At 33.0% G+C, this 14,662-nt stretch overlaps 2 protein-coding genes across 4 annotated transcripts; both read right to left on the reverse strand.

The window, feature by feature from the left end:
- Positions 1–4,148: 4,148 nt before the first annotated feature.
- LOC109149146 (protein IWS1 homolog) lies at positions 4,149–9,065 on the reverse strand. The gene is made up of 11 exons (XM_019296803.1): positions 8,234–9,065; positions 8,078–8,132; positions 7,681–7,780; positions 7,376–7,592; positions 6,432–6,482; positions 6,181–6,320; positions 5,457–6,018; positions 5,186–5,300; positions 5,050–5,099; positions 4,814–4,957; positions 4,149–4,665 (listed from the first exon to the last, which is right to left on the reverse strand). The coding sequence occupies exons 1-11, from the start codon at positions 8,864–8,866 to the stop codon at positions 4,414–4,416; spliced, it is 2,319 nt and encodes a 772-aa protein (XP_019152348.1). The 5' UTR covers positions 8,867–9,065; the 3' UTR covers positions 4,149–4,413.
- A 503-nt stretch (positions 9,066–9,568) lies between these two features.
- Positions 9,569–12,551, reverse strand: LOC109149128 (outer envelope pore protein 24A, chloroplastic). Of its 3 annotated transcripts, none has more exons than XR_002048921.1 (4): positions 12,223–12,551; positions 11,778–12,137; positions 9,945–10,078; positions 9,569–9,692 (listed from the first exon to the last, which is right to left on the reverse strand). XR_002048921.1 is itself a non-coding variant. In XM_019296777.1 (3 exons), exons 1-3 carry the CDS (start codon positions 12,418–12,420, stop codon positions 9,998–10,000), a joined length of 639 nt encoding a protein of 212 aa, XP_019152322.1. In that variant the 5' UTR covers positions 12,421–12,550; the 3' UTR covers positions 9,775–9,997. The 3 variants fall into 3 exon arrangements, 1 of the variants encoding a protein (XP_019152322.1); XR_002048922.1 differs by having other exon boundaries at positions 9,570–9,689; XM_019296777.1 differs by lacking the exon at positions 9,569–9,692 and having other exon boundaries at positions 9,775–10,078; positions 12,223–12,550.
- Positions 12,552–14,662: the final 2,111 nt, after the last annotated feature.

The raw sequence follows: 14,662 nt of genomic DNA on the forward strand, positions 1-14,662 counted from the left end.
TAGTAATTGATATACTCCGAATCTTGATTCAGATTATAAAGTGAGACATTGATTTTCATCTGACTCTTTTAAATGAGAGCTCATAAATTCAAATTTGGGAAAATGGCACTTTTTACCCCTGAGTTATATACTTATAGCACTTTTTCCCCCTCAATTATTTAGGTAAGCACATTAGTCCCCTCAATTATTCTAAAAGTGGTGTCTTTTCCCCCCTGATATATTAAATTGACATTTATACTCTTAAAGTAGACATTTTATTTATTTTACTACTCCAACAAATTATTGCGTATACGTAGGGATGACCACAGTTCGATTTGAATTGAACCGGATACTAAAGCAATCGAATTAATAGTTTACGGTTATAATTCAGATCTAGAACCCAATATTTAAATGTCGATTTATTAAAATTATGTATCAAAAAATTGAATCTTGAACCGTGAACCGGCGGTTCCGGATCTGATTCGCGGTTTTGAACCGTCTTTATTTTAAAATTTTATTTTTTATTTTAAAATAGTCTAAATTCAACAATAAATGTATTTTATTTTTTTTTCGGAACATGAACCGTCCGTTCCGGTTCACGATTTTAATAAACTCTAAATATCGAATTTCGATTCTAAATTGTAATTGGAATATTTCGGTTTGGTTGCTATAGTGTTTGTTTAGTTTGAACCAAATTATGGTCATAATTTGTTGGAGAAAAAAATAAATTAAATATTTAGTTTAAGGGTAAATATGTCCATTTAATATTTCAGGGGGAAAAACAGCCACTTCAATAACTTAGGGAGAAAAAATGCTATATGTATATAACTCAGGGGGAAAAAGTGCCATTTTCCCTTCAAATTTTAATTAGAATATTGATTTTTATAGCATGTAATGATTTTTATATATAAGAGGTTATGAGATTGAGTATTAGTGGAGGCGGTGTTGACTCTTTATGTTTCAACATGTTTAGAAAGTATAGATGAACAGATACTATAATGTAATAGAGTCAGTAGTATTAAAAAAATATGTTTATTTTAATGTATTATTTAAAAATAAAATTGTAGAATCCAGTCAGGTGATAATCATTATTTGGGTGTGAACCTGTGGACTCTTATACACTGTTGAAATGTGAGATTAGACAGCCAAAATTTAAGGAGTTGTGCAGTGATGTGGTATAATAGTGCAATAATGTATATTTACCATGTCAAAATTATTATAAGCCACAAAATCAAACATAATCAACGGTGCAGAATAATATACATGTTTACATGTTAATAGAAGTTTTCATTTGAAACTAATTCTAAAATTGTGATATAGTATAAATGAAATTGTAATTCATTAAAAATGGATATTAATGATTCACGTTCCACAGTCCGCAGGCAGATATGGGCGCGCATGTTAGCTTAGATTCGGTCAACAATGCGTTCCTAACCAACAAGCGTGGCGTACCCATTGGCCATTATAATTATGCAAATGGGTTTGGTCAAACTCATTGATAGAAGCACTCAAGCTTGGTAAAAATCATTCACATCCATCAAATTTGAAGCATCAAATCAAAGCCATACACTCTCTAACCAAACATAAATTCATAGTTCTAAACAAGCAATCTCAATCCATTTTTTAAAAATATACCCAAAAATATTGATGAATATTTTTAATTTACTTTAATTCTTTATAATGAAATTATAAAACTGTTTGAATATAATGGTTCAATAATCTAGTCATCTAGATGGTAGGTCTATTTCAAAAATTGGAAGAATTAATTTTTTGAATAATTAATTCTTCATTGACTTTTGGGGAAGGCACAAACTATCAGTTCAACTTGATCTGCAAGTCAGTTCAACCAATCTATCTCAATGTACTAAGTTAGCCTAGTTGCTAGGCCAGTTGGTCAAAAAACTCCAAATTACTTCAATTTGCCCTACAATGATTAGTCTACCTGACCTACACATACAACACTTGTGACATATGTTTCCTTAATCATATGACATGTTGAATGACCAACCAACCATTAGAGTCAATTCAACTAGTGAATATCACGTCAACCTTGTTAATTGTCGCCGTGTCATATGAAGCTAATCCTTAGTAAAAATATATATAGCTCCCTCATTGTACTATAGGCCATTTTCTACTTTGTGTTACAACTTGTAGTAAGCACTTGTATTATAGATTGGTTAGAGCTATCTAATCACACATGCCAAGTTCTCAGCGACCACCTTATACTCATCTAATCAATACACAACCATCCTCTTGCCTATATATTTTATCTCATAATATATCTTTAAATTTTTACATAGGCTAAGTTACGCTATCACTCTCTAATTTTTAATTTTTTCAATTTTATATTTCTCTCATTTGCCATTCATTATTCTTTATTTTTAAATTAGATAAGTATAGAAGCAAATGTATTTTTTTGCTTTTATTTCTCCAATCTTCCATTTTTCTTTAAAAAATGAAAAATTCTCAAATTAAAAATACATTCAATGTTACTTTTCATTCTAATTTTGTCTCATTCTGTTTAATTTCTAATATAATAGTAAAGCGTTTTATATTTATTGACTACTCATAACTAATTTTATCATGTGTTAAAAAATTAAATTAATAATTCCGACTCAACTTATTTAGAGTAAATTATTATGATAACTATCATTAGCATTTATTATTTAAAAAGTTATATGCTTATGTATTACAACTAATGATGCTTATTTTTTTGATCGTGTAATTAGATATTGATTAATTTATTATCTCTTGTAATTTTTACATCAAATGAAAATATTAATATAATTAAAAATAAAATATTGATAAACTTTTGTTCGATATACGTCGACCCAATCATAACCGCTCAAGTAAATCAAACCTAAAGCAGCCGGACTAATTTAAAACTAAACTAAATATAAGGTTGAGAAGTTATAGACCACAATTATTATTATTTTTTTAAAAAAGGCTTAAATCATATCATTCAAGTTGTTTGTGTAAATGCATTTAAAATATGCTACTCATCCCTACATGTGTTATATCGTGGAGTAGGGCCACCTAGCAAAAGTACACAATTTATATATTAAATGTTCACAATTTACATATTTAATATACACAATATGCTTTTTACAAAATTATAAACATTCAGTATGTAAATTGTGGATTTAAGTCCACTTTGCAAGGTGGATCCGAATCCATAAAATAATTTGTCAGATTCTATTAAGTAAATCATGTTCATATATAATAATTACATGTTTTAAAAAAAAATGTAATAATTACATAATAACTTGTAAACTATATACGGAAATAAATTCAAAAGGATATTAATACTAATTAAACTCATAACTTTTTAATACGAGAATCATGTTTTATTCATTTTGGTTGTTTGTTTGTTTTTTTTTTTTTTTTTTTTTTTTTTTTTTTTTTAAAGATTTTGGACTTTTGACATTTGACGTTACGTTGTTGGTTTGGGCGGTTCAGGGGTGACGACACCTGGCATGGGAAGCCGTTGAGAAGAGGACGACATTTGAAAGTGAAGTCTTAAAACTAGTTGCTCGTTTGCCCTCTTTCATCTTCAAAGGCCATCTCCCCAGTCCCCACCCTTTTAGAGGCCCCATTACTGAATAGTCAGAAATGGAAGCAGTAATTTTGTCATGAAAGGGCTCAAATAAATTATTATAATGTATGTGTCAACCAATGAATTTATTAGAAAAGTCTTTAAGATGAATGCATTTATACATCCATCTAAATATAAACCGTATGTAGTCACCTATTCCGTAATATATTCTTTGTATGTATCGCAGAATTTTCACAATCGAACAAAATGATTATAGTCTCTTTGTAGTTTTTTTTCTCTGATAAATAACATTTTTTTTTGAGACCCACTGAATAGGAAAAATGAAAACATCTGCCTTATAGCGGTGCATAGGGCACACTATCATGCCTAAATCTACATCTTTTTTTTTTTTTTTTTTACTTTTGTTCTCAAATTTTCTTTTCCCTGTTTTTTCTTATTCTCCCTCAAATTTTTAAGGGTAAGTAAAAATGGAAAAATTAGTATTAATAATCCACCAAATGCTATTCAACCTCTATTGATGATATGCTGTATTGGGACAACTTTCACATATTTTATGTAGTTTTTTTTTGTTCTATAGTATTAAAAGAAAATGAATAAATATCACCTCAATTAATTAATTCATAAAAAAAAAAACAAATATAAAATATATAATAGCACATAGTATACATGAATGAATATGTCATTTCTGCAAATATGAAATATGTAAATCCTATCCTATCTTATCCTCTACCCTAGGACCCTATCTGATAAAATTGTGTTGAAACTTCATCAGAGTGTCGGACTTAATCAACTCAGCCGATCATTGTGATTTACAGCCAATTCATAAATAGCATTCTTGGCAATGTAAGAAAGACTGCATGAAATGCATTTACAATCTTTTAGTTTAACCTCAGATCTTCAAGAAATGGCTTCTTTGGAATTTTGAAAGCAGCATGGAGAGCTTGACTGAAATCAATCTCATGCTTTTGATCACCAGAGCAGGATGGCTTTGAAGATTGCTTCAGTATCTCAAACAGGGAAACGCCGCTTGATGTTTCTGCACCAGAGCTCTTGCTTTGAGTGCTCGATTTTGCTTGAGAGCTACTAAATCTAGCTGCATTGTTCCTTGTTGGATGATGTTCTTTTGTGATCTGCAGATTAAATGAAAATAATCAAGACAGAGAGAGAGAGAGAGAGGGATGATAATTTTTTGCTGAAACTACAGAACAAAAGAGCGAAAGGCTAATTTATGGAGGAATAGATTGTCTTTCAAAGCATCTTAATAAGCGTTCAAGTTACCGTGTGTGAAGAATCCTCTGACACTGAAATTGAATTACGGCTATTGCTGTCATCACGTTCAAAGATGAATGATCGAACTAAGCTTGAACTTTGCTTATGGGACACTGGAAGGTGATGCTTTGATGCTCGACCAAGAAAAGATGACTGTAATGTCGAAATGGAAAAATCAAAGGTTGGTACATTCTTAGGACAACAATGTGTAATAAAAAAGATGTCAATTAAAGAAGTGGCTTTACCTTCAAAGAGCTATTGTCTTTTGCGCCTCCTACCATATTGTCAAAGAAAGCTGTGCAAAAGGACATGAAATATGAGGAAGTATAAAATTTTAAATCCATAACATAGATGAATGAAGTACTGAATTCCAAGCCTTACACAATGGTTTTGCTTTCTTCTTTTGGTCTGGAACTACATTAAGCTTTTTTATAAGGCCAAAGACTTGTCTGGAACTCTCATCTTCAATTGGAGGCACTAGTGTTGTCCGCTCTTCCTGTTTTTCAAAGGCCAGTCATCATTCAATTATGCAATGCATAAGAAATTTGTTGAGCATGAAGCTTTGAAATGCAATCCAATCTAAAGGACCACAAACTTTTCCGAGAATATAAAAACAGTGTACTATAAGCGAACCTAACAGAATTGGACTTACAGCTCTAACAAGGACATGCCGTTTAACAAGCCTCTTCCCTGTTTCCTCTTCATCATCTGATAAGAAAACATCATCTTTATCCATAAACATCTGAGTTATTATTTGCTTTGCTTTTCTCTTATTTACTTGCACAGGATTCTTTGGCCGTGCTCCCTCTTCTGCATCATCATTAAACTCCTCACACTCACTATCCACTTGTTCATCATCAAGCAATGTTGTCTCTCTATGCTTTGAATTAAATTTCAATTTTTTGAGCAGATTTTCAGTTCCATCTGCATCCTGCTGCTCAAGCCACTTCCTATGAAGTTCATTGCGCCTTTCGTTATCCATGGGTCTTTCTTCATAATTAGTTGCAATAATATCTTTGAGTTCTTCAGAATCTTCAATATCTTCATCTTCATTTTCACTGAAGCGGTGTAGGTCGTTGTCACTGTCATCTTCTTCCTCAGCTTCTTCATCAACAAATGCCTTAACTGGGTCACCTTTTGGAGGACACTCTTCTTGAGCACTCTGTAGATAAGGATCTATATTCTCCTTGTGATTGTCCTCTTCATCTGAAGAACTACAAATGGAAAAATTCTCCAATTTTATTTGATTCATAATTAATAACAGTAAGTGGTACCAAGCATCTAAAGGAATTTCCAAAGCATCGACTTGAAATGGAATTGAAATAATTAAGACAAGAAAAACACTTTTTGCATGCAAACAGTTAATAAAAACTCACCATTCATCTGGAGGTACAGAATCAAACTTCAAGTTCATAGCAAGGACAGAAGGTGCCATTACTTCTTCCAAAGGACTACTAGCATTGCATTTGGGTATCTCATTTGTCCCATCACTTGCTTGAGAATCACCAAAAAGATCCTGATTTATAAAATAAAATAAAAAATTATCATTATTATAAGGTCCATCATTCAAACATTTGTAGAGAGTTATAGTAACATGTTAAACTCCAACAAAGCACAGTTAAGGAACCTGAGTATCAACTGGAGCTCGAAACGTAGGCTCAGCAACTTCATCCAAAACCTGAATAGACATGATAATGATTAGTATAATCAAAGGATCCTGTCAAGAAGAATTACAATTACACCAATGCACCATTTATTCTGTTTTAAAAGAATTGGGGAAAGGGAAAATGGCTTACAAGGAAAAGCTTTTACAGTATTTAGTAAGTATTGTTGGAAAATAGTCAAAATACTTTAAACTTGTTGGTTAGAGATTTGTTTAGGATAATAACAACATAAAGACTGTTAAGTGTCTCTTGATCCATAAAAAAAATTATGGCCCTGTTTGGTAAAAAATTGGCCTATAGGCTAATTTTGATTTATTTGACTACTATTAATTGTATGATTTAGTTAAAATATCAATATAAATGTTTGGTTAATTAGCTTTTTGCAACTCCAAAAGGCTAAAATTTAAAATGCTACTCCAAGCAACTTTTTTCAATTAGCTTTTTGAGAAAAGAAATTATACCAAACAACTATTAGCTAACAAATAATTTACCAAACACTTTTCTACAATCAGCTAATGTTATCAACTATTTATACCCTCAAAGTAACACAATCAGCTAACAACTAACAGCCATTTTACCAAACAGGGCCTATACTTACCAGCATAAAAGTGAACATTTCAGGAAAACTTTTAACTCGTTTTTGGTCAAATAAGCATCATAAATTGTAAACATTCTAAGTGAATGAGACATTAAAGTTCTAAATGTAAACTGTCAAAGTTTTTTACTAGGCCTAGTAATAAATATAATCCATAGAATTGAGGGTTTGTAGCATTTTAAGTTTAAAACTAACAAATTCTTATCCTATAGCAGCCTATTAAATTTAAAAAAAAAAAAATTATAAAAAAATCAACACAATCAACCAAAGGCATTCCTTTGACAGTATCAAAGTTGATGCTATATCCCTCACCATTTGACTTGGGACATTTTCAGGTTTTGCATCATCAACTCCAGAAACTGAAGGCCCATCCACACCACTTTTTAAATCCTCATGTGCAACTGCCTTCAATTCTGATTTTTCTACTATGATATCTTCCACAAACTCATTGTCAAAGTCCTCGTCCACCATAAGTTCACTCAGCACATTATTTCTAGGAACAGTGCTGCTGTTCTTTAATGTCATACACCTATATCCAAAACATAAAAGCATAATCTTAAGATACAAATACTTCAGTAATAATGACTGCATGTTATCTAAGATTCATAACAACTCACTTTTTTGAAACCTCAAGCTTCCTCTGCCTGATCTTTTGCAGTACTGATGATATGGGTTTATGCACAACTGGTATGGGCTTAAATGTGGCATCTCTTGTTTCTATTCACAGGAGAAAAATAAAATATAAACATATGTAAAGAATGCCAAAATCAACACAACCTGTTCACAAGTGAGATGGCACAGTTATTTATCAAAAGTAACACGTTAAAAGGTGTGTAATATAAGGTACATTTTTAATATACTAAAAGTCAATTATTTGTGTACTGATTGATCATTATTCAATACTACTAAGTATTGAATCTTTAGTACACAAATAATGAACATTCAACATATTCATGGTCACACAGTATAATTTTGACGGGTGGAAGCATAGCTAAAACCACAGGAAGGACAAACCTCTTAATAGCCTCTGGGTTTCAACATGAAGCTCCTTTAGATGTTGTTTCCTTTCCTGCAGAAATTCATAACAAATCAGCAAAGCCAAATTCAGATATACTGATCTACATACATTGGATGACTGATGAGGAAGCATATAGAAGCACAGAAGTGTACCCTTTGTTCTCTTCTTTTATTCAGAGCTGGTTCTTTGGGCATCAAATCATCAGCATTATCCGCCTTATTCTTTATCTTCTTGCTCTTACTTTTATGGCTTTCATTCAAATCCAGATCTCCACTATTGTTCCTTTTTTGTCCTGATTTCTCGACCTTCAGAACCTCAATCCCTTCGCCTATTCCCTCACTCTCCTCGCCCTTTTTATCCAAAATTTCATCATCCCGGGATTCCGACTCCAAATCTCCCTCAATCTCTTCATTTTCACCGTCAGATCTCGGAGCTTCAGAATTAAAATCCAACCCATTCTCCTCCTCATCGAAGTTCAACGCTCTCCGGCTCTCATTCGGCTTTTCCTCAAACCCGGACTCCAGTTCAGACTCATCGTCAAAGCCTTGAGACGACGACAGAGGTCCCTCCGAATCATCGGAATCTTCTAAGGTCTTGGAAGCTTCCAAAGCCTCCAATTTGGCAAAATCGACTTTGGGCAACGAGATAAGACCGTCAATTGAACTCACCGGAGGATTTTCCGGAGCTCTCCCTGGTTTCTTCAAGCGCTTGAAACCTCGATTTTGGACCACCGGCGATGGCTCTTCTGGTGGTGAAAATGACTCGTAGTCGTCGTCGCTTTCCATCGGATATCCTTGAGCGATGGAGATTAGAGCCTAACAGTACAAAGAATGGATCTGATTTGTGACTTGTGAAGCAAATGTGGCGTAGAGAGTAGAGAGACTTGGTAAAGCGTGAAGAATGAAAGCTTTTAGGCGCCAAATGTTTCGAAATTTTGGGGAAATAGGCGCGGTGGCGTAACTTTAACCGCCATAATATGGCGGGGTTCTATGGTCTCGTGGCTTTTTTTTCTTCTTCTTTTTCTTTAAGGAATACTCCGTATTATAAAAGAACAGATATATGAATTTAATAAGCTTAAATACAATTATGGCATTATAACTTATGGTATCATAATTTTTTAAAACAAACCTTTAACATATTTACTATAATACTTATTGCTTTTTAATTTTAAAATTAATGCTTATCAAATTAATTATAAAATTAATTCCACTACTATATGTTTCAAATTGGATTTGATTACTAGTAAATCAAGTTCAAATAACAAATTGAGTCAAATTCACAAATTTTAATACTCTTCTTAAGCAATTCGCAACCCTAGTATATGTTGTGTGTGAAAATAACTATAATTGAAATGTAATATTGAAATTTATTATAACATTTGTTGTAAAGAACTTAATATCAGTTGAGTTTAAAAAAATTAGAGTTCATAACTTGAAAAGAATTTATTTTTTATTAAAGAGAGAGAGAGAGAGAGAATTTAAGCATTGAAACGAGAATATAATACATCAATAATCATGAATAAAAGTAAGAGGGCTAGAAAGCCACACTCGCCAGGACCTGTCATAAAAAAAGTCTTTCGCAAGAACGTGAGCCACACCATACGGAAACCTTCTAACAAAAGAGAAGTTCATATCAGTAAAATCATTCTAATAAAAGTAAGAATGTGCAGGTTTCAAGTTTTAACTATGAGGCGTATGAAGAATAATAAATTTCACTCGACAAAGGAATAAAGCGTGCATCAAAGTGAAGTGGCAATAAATCACTAAAGTTTAAGCCTATTGCAATAACCACAGCATTGTATTCTCTCAAGTACAATCACAGTAATCTTCCATATAGTGAAACCCGATCACCCATAGTCTTCACCTTTGAATGGTCACGGGCCTCACGGCAGAAAAATGATAGCCAGGAATGAGGAATCACAGTTCAAAGTCCCAGGTACTCTCGGCGCTCAACTTTGGCATTTTAACATCATCGGCCAAATTAAGAGATGCAGAAACCTGATGGCAGACAGATAACTCAAGTCAGACTAGTATTTTATATAGAATGGCAATTAAGAAGTCAATAGCCAGCACCCAGACTCAACTACTCAAGGATTGTATAAGCAAAAGGCACTGCTTAGTCTATGGTTTGCATGCATTCAAAACCTTTATGTTTGACATTATTGACCATATAGTAAAGGATGACTTGTAATTTTGATAAAAGTGTAGGCAGTCTAAGCTTGAAAGCATGAAACAAGATGGAAGTTCTAATGGTTGAAGGATGTGTTTCGTCTCAACTAAAAGTCTAAGCTAATAGTTGGACTACACATTTATATTTTTTATATATATTATCCTCAAAACACTAGTACACTACTATTAACCCAGCCTAACAGTAAGCCAACAATTGATGTATAAATAAGTCTCACTTCTCACTATTCAAGTAACAGTTGACATTACTCATTAGGATGCCTAACAACACAGTTCCCTACAGATACCATACTGAATATGGGGTAATTCCAGAAATGGAACAAAGTGATAACTCCATTGTTCGTACCAAACTAAGGGGCATGATTTTCTTCAGAATAACACAGCTCTCAAGGTCATTCCAGGAGAGAAATAGTCAAAAAGAATACATGAATCAGCTTATCTGGCTACGACTACTTTTTATTTCCTTGCTATTTCCCAAACTTAGTGTTCCATCGGTTTACATAAGATGCAACAGAACAGCAAATGCTTGCACAAATCTGAACTTAACATAAACTTGAGCATTCATGCAGTTTTTTTTTTTTTTAATTATTAATGTAGCATTCAGACAGTTTAATGAGCTATGTCCAAAGCTATCCCTTTTGGTTTCAGATTTTCAGTTTTTAGTAGCATATCTATCTTGAGACCAAGCCAGAATGACTAGCTTTTCTTTTAGCATTAATAAAGATCGAAATTTTTGAATTGTTACTTGTGCAACAAAGGGACCTAGAATATTGTAATCATCTTCAGAAAACAGATATAAAAGCTCAGACAGTTACTCCATGCGTGCACAGAAATGGCCTATTAATGGCCACCACACGTTTATACAGAACTATTTTTGTTACCAAGTAACAGGTTTCCAAAAAGTATAATTTGTAAGAAAGGTAACCTACAAACTTATGTCTACATTTCCCACTCTGATTAATCGGAATATATTATTTCATTGAGTCCCAATATACAACACAGAGATGAAACTACAACCAAAGGGTAGCTTGTAGTCTCTTAGCTTTAGTAGATTCACTAGATTGTAGGGGAAAAAGACTGAAATGTGAAGATAGAGGTATGTATTTCCCAAAATGTGAATGTCCATTTTTGTGGACAAAAATATGAAAAACGAGTTTGGGACTTGCGTTTGATGTCAGAAGTGGTCAAATCAAAAACGCAAGTCCCACTAAAACTAGAAAAGGCTAATCCTGTACAAATGTTGCACCAACCAATCCTCGGTCCCATAAAACTAGAAAAGGCTAATCCGACTAATAGTGCTTACTGCCTAGTGAAGAAAATCAAGTACAGCATAATCTAAACAGTTAAACGTCCCAATCCCAACAGCAAGTTAAGCATACTATAAAAGGTTAACCTCAATGGATACTCATTTCTGAACTTGAATGATTTGTCCAAATCAATGTAATTAATCAACCAGATTGAATATGCAGCTTGGAGACAACTAAAAAGAGGAATGATTATACAATTATACCTTAAAACTTCCATTCAATTTTGAATTCCTCGACCATTCAAGGGACAAGTTCTTGCTCGAGGTTTGGTAGAGAGCCTTAAACACATCATCACCATATACTCTCTGCGAAATTGCGAAGTCCCACGTATCCTTTGCGAAATCGTAGATTGGCTCGTAGGTGGTGAGTCCTTCATGCACATAAGTATATTTCAGCTTGCAGTTTCCGGAGCCGAGCACGTGATTAGCTGAAACCTTGTTAGAAGGATCGAAGACAAAAGTCCCGTCCAATATTGTCCGGTTATCGCCATTAAAGTGAATGTAATTCAAGTTCAGTGGCTTATCCCTAACCGTCACTGTTCTCATAAATTGAAACCTGAAATCCTGAAAAAAATCGGAAAAGCTCGTATTTACGAAGTACTTAGATGATTGGTGGTGCAAATTGGGATAATATGGTGTGTGTCTGTACCTTTTTGGGGACATTGTAGTCGATGATGAAGAAGCCGGGCTTTTCGACGGCTAGAGCTATGCCGTTTAAGCTGGGGCCGTTGACCAGAGTAGCGTCTGTCATGGAGGCTCGGAGCCTGACGTCGCCGGCGTTGACGGCGACGGTGGCCACAGCCTCCATTTTGTCGGAATCATGCCGGGTTTTCAGTGATCCCTTCATTTTCGATGAGCGAAATTTGGGTTTATTTTTTATTGCCAGCGAGCGGGATAAGAAACAAGCGTTTCAGCGGTTACAATTGTTTTCAAGGTCGCGACCCCGCCAATCCACTACCAACCTCGCTGTCCCGTACAATTTTTACCTTGATTTGTTTCATCTGACCTTACTGAAGTTTATTACTCCGTATTAGATGAAATTTCAATTTTAATCATATGACTATAGGAGTCTTGTTAATTTTTAATCCTGTGATTTTTAAAAGTGTTAATTTAATACTTTTAACTATGTAATTTTTTTCAATTTTTGTCACTCTGGCTAAATTGCTGACCAAATTTCGCCGAAAAATTTTAATTGTTAAAATAATGAGAGTATTTTGATCATTTCACATCTCTTTTCTTTTTCTCAGGCGAGTCCATCTCTTCCTCTCCCGTTTCCGGTGAATGCAATGAACTAAGATGATGGGGAAAGGAGGCTTGATGATATTAAATATAGGGTTTAGAGGGAGAAAGAATACCGGAAACAGAGAGAGAAATAGGTGGACTTGCCGGAGAAGAAGAAAAGAAACGTGAAACGACCAAAATATCCTCATTATTTTAACTATTAAAATTTTCCGACGAAATTTGGCCGTAGTGACAAAAATTGACAAAAAATTGCATAGTTAAGTTACTAAATTGACACTTTTGAAAGTCAGAGACTAAAACAAACAAGACCCCTATAGTCATATGACCAAAATTAAAATTTCCCCTCCGTATTATTAAATTCTCCCAAAAGTTGAATTCTCAACTCCAACAACTCCCACACTCCTGTCCCAGAACATTTAAAATAATATAAATTAATGGTGACTCTAACTTAGCAGACAATATATCAGTGTACACAAGATATCTGTCCACTTTAGACGTAATCTCCACACTCCGTATTATTTTAAAATTGACTTTGCTACACTCTTGACTCTCCAACATTTACTTCTCAATTTTCTCACAAACTCACTTCCTATGTTGCATTTTGTAGTTAGTTGAAATATAAGAAACAAAAAGTTAATCATACAAAAATAACTATATCAATGATTGACAAATTTTACACTCAAACACCTGAAAAAGAGAATAATAGTTTTTATTTATAATTTGTAAATGTTATGAAATAATGTTTATCATAACATTTGTGATATTATTGATGGGATTTGGGATTTGTAACACTTTTTATGCGAAATAATATTTGAAAATCAATAAGTCTATCCACCAAATTGAGACAACATTTGTGTGTTGAAAATTTAGTATTTGAAAGTAATATTTGTATTATTCGGTAGTTTGACACTATCCGCCACGTCTTCTATTAAGACCATCATAATTATCATAATTATCATAATTATTACTCCGTAATTAATTCTTTCTTGCACTTTACCCACTTGATCACCTATTAGTAAGGATTTGTTAGTTATTTTAACAAAATATAAATATTGGTCATATGTTTTTTACATCTAAAAAGGACTAGTATTATTTATAAATTCCATTGATTTATAAAAGTAAGAATTAATGTATTAGTTTTTATATGTGTTTCAATTATATTTGAGAAATAATGATTTCATATTTGTGTTAGATCATTGCATGAATTCTTATATGTGAAACGGATCAATCAATATGGGAATGTAAAAATATTATAGCTTAAATAATTATACGAAAATATTATTTATGGACAAATACAAACACAATCAACTAAAGGCCTAGGGTTAGTACAAGTCGAGCGAAAAAATATTTCCTTACAACATTATTTGCTACCTCTTCAATGTGTTAGGACCAATGTAGTCTAGGACTTTCATGATAAAACGTAATACAACTTAATGTTTAAACACTAAAACAGGTGAACCCGACGAACTATAACACGTGATGAACATAGAAAGAAAGGGAGAAAGATGGGCATAGCTTTGTATGAGCAAAATCGTAGGCAACAGATTGTATATCGAAATCTGCTGCTCAACCAAATGTTATATACGATAGATTGAATTCAATAGCATTAAACTGACATTTATATTTATATTTAAATCCATTAGTGTACCATTCATAACATACAACTATTACTATATAAAGTAATTATAAAATTTAAAATTTCAATTAATTATGTAACCTCAAAATTAAGACCCATAACGGAAATCATTCGATGAAGCATTTTTCATGTTCACTATGAGATTTGATTTGCACTCCTTGGTGAGATAGATCTGTTATATAATTCAACATTCATTTAAAAGGTTCGTGTA

This window comes from Ipomoea nil, unplaced genomic scaffold, assembly GCF_001879475.1.
Source record: "Ipomoea nil cultivar Tokyo-kokei standard unplaced genomic scaffold, Asagao_1.1 scaffold2159, whole genome shotgun sequence".
NCBI classification, from domain to species: domain Eukaryota; kingdom Viridiplantae; phylum Streptophyta; class Magnoliopsida; order Solanales; family Convolvulaceae; genus Ipomoea; species Ipomoea nil.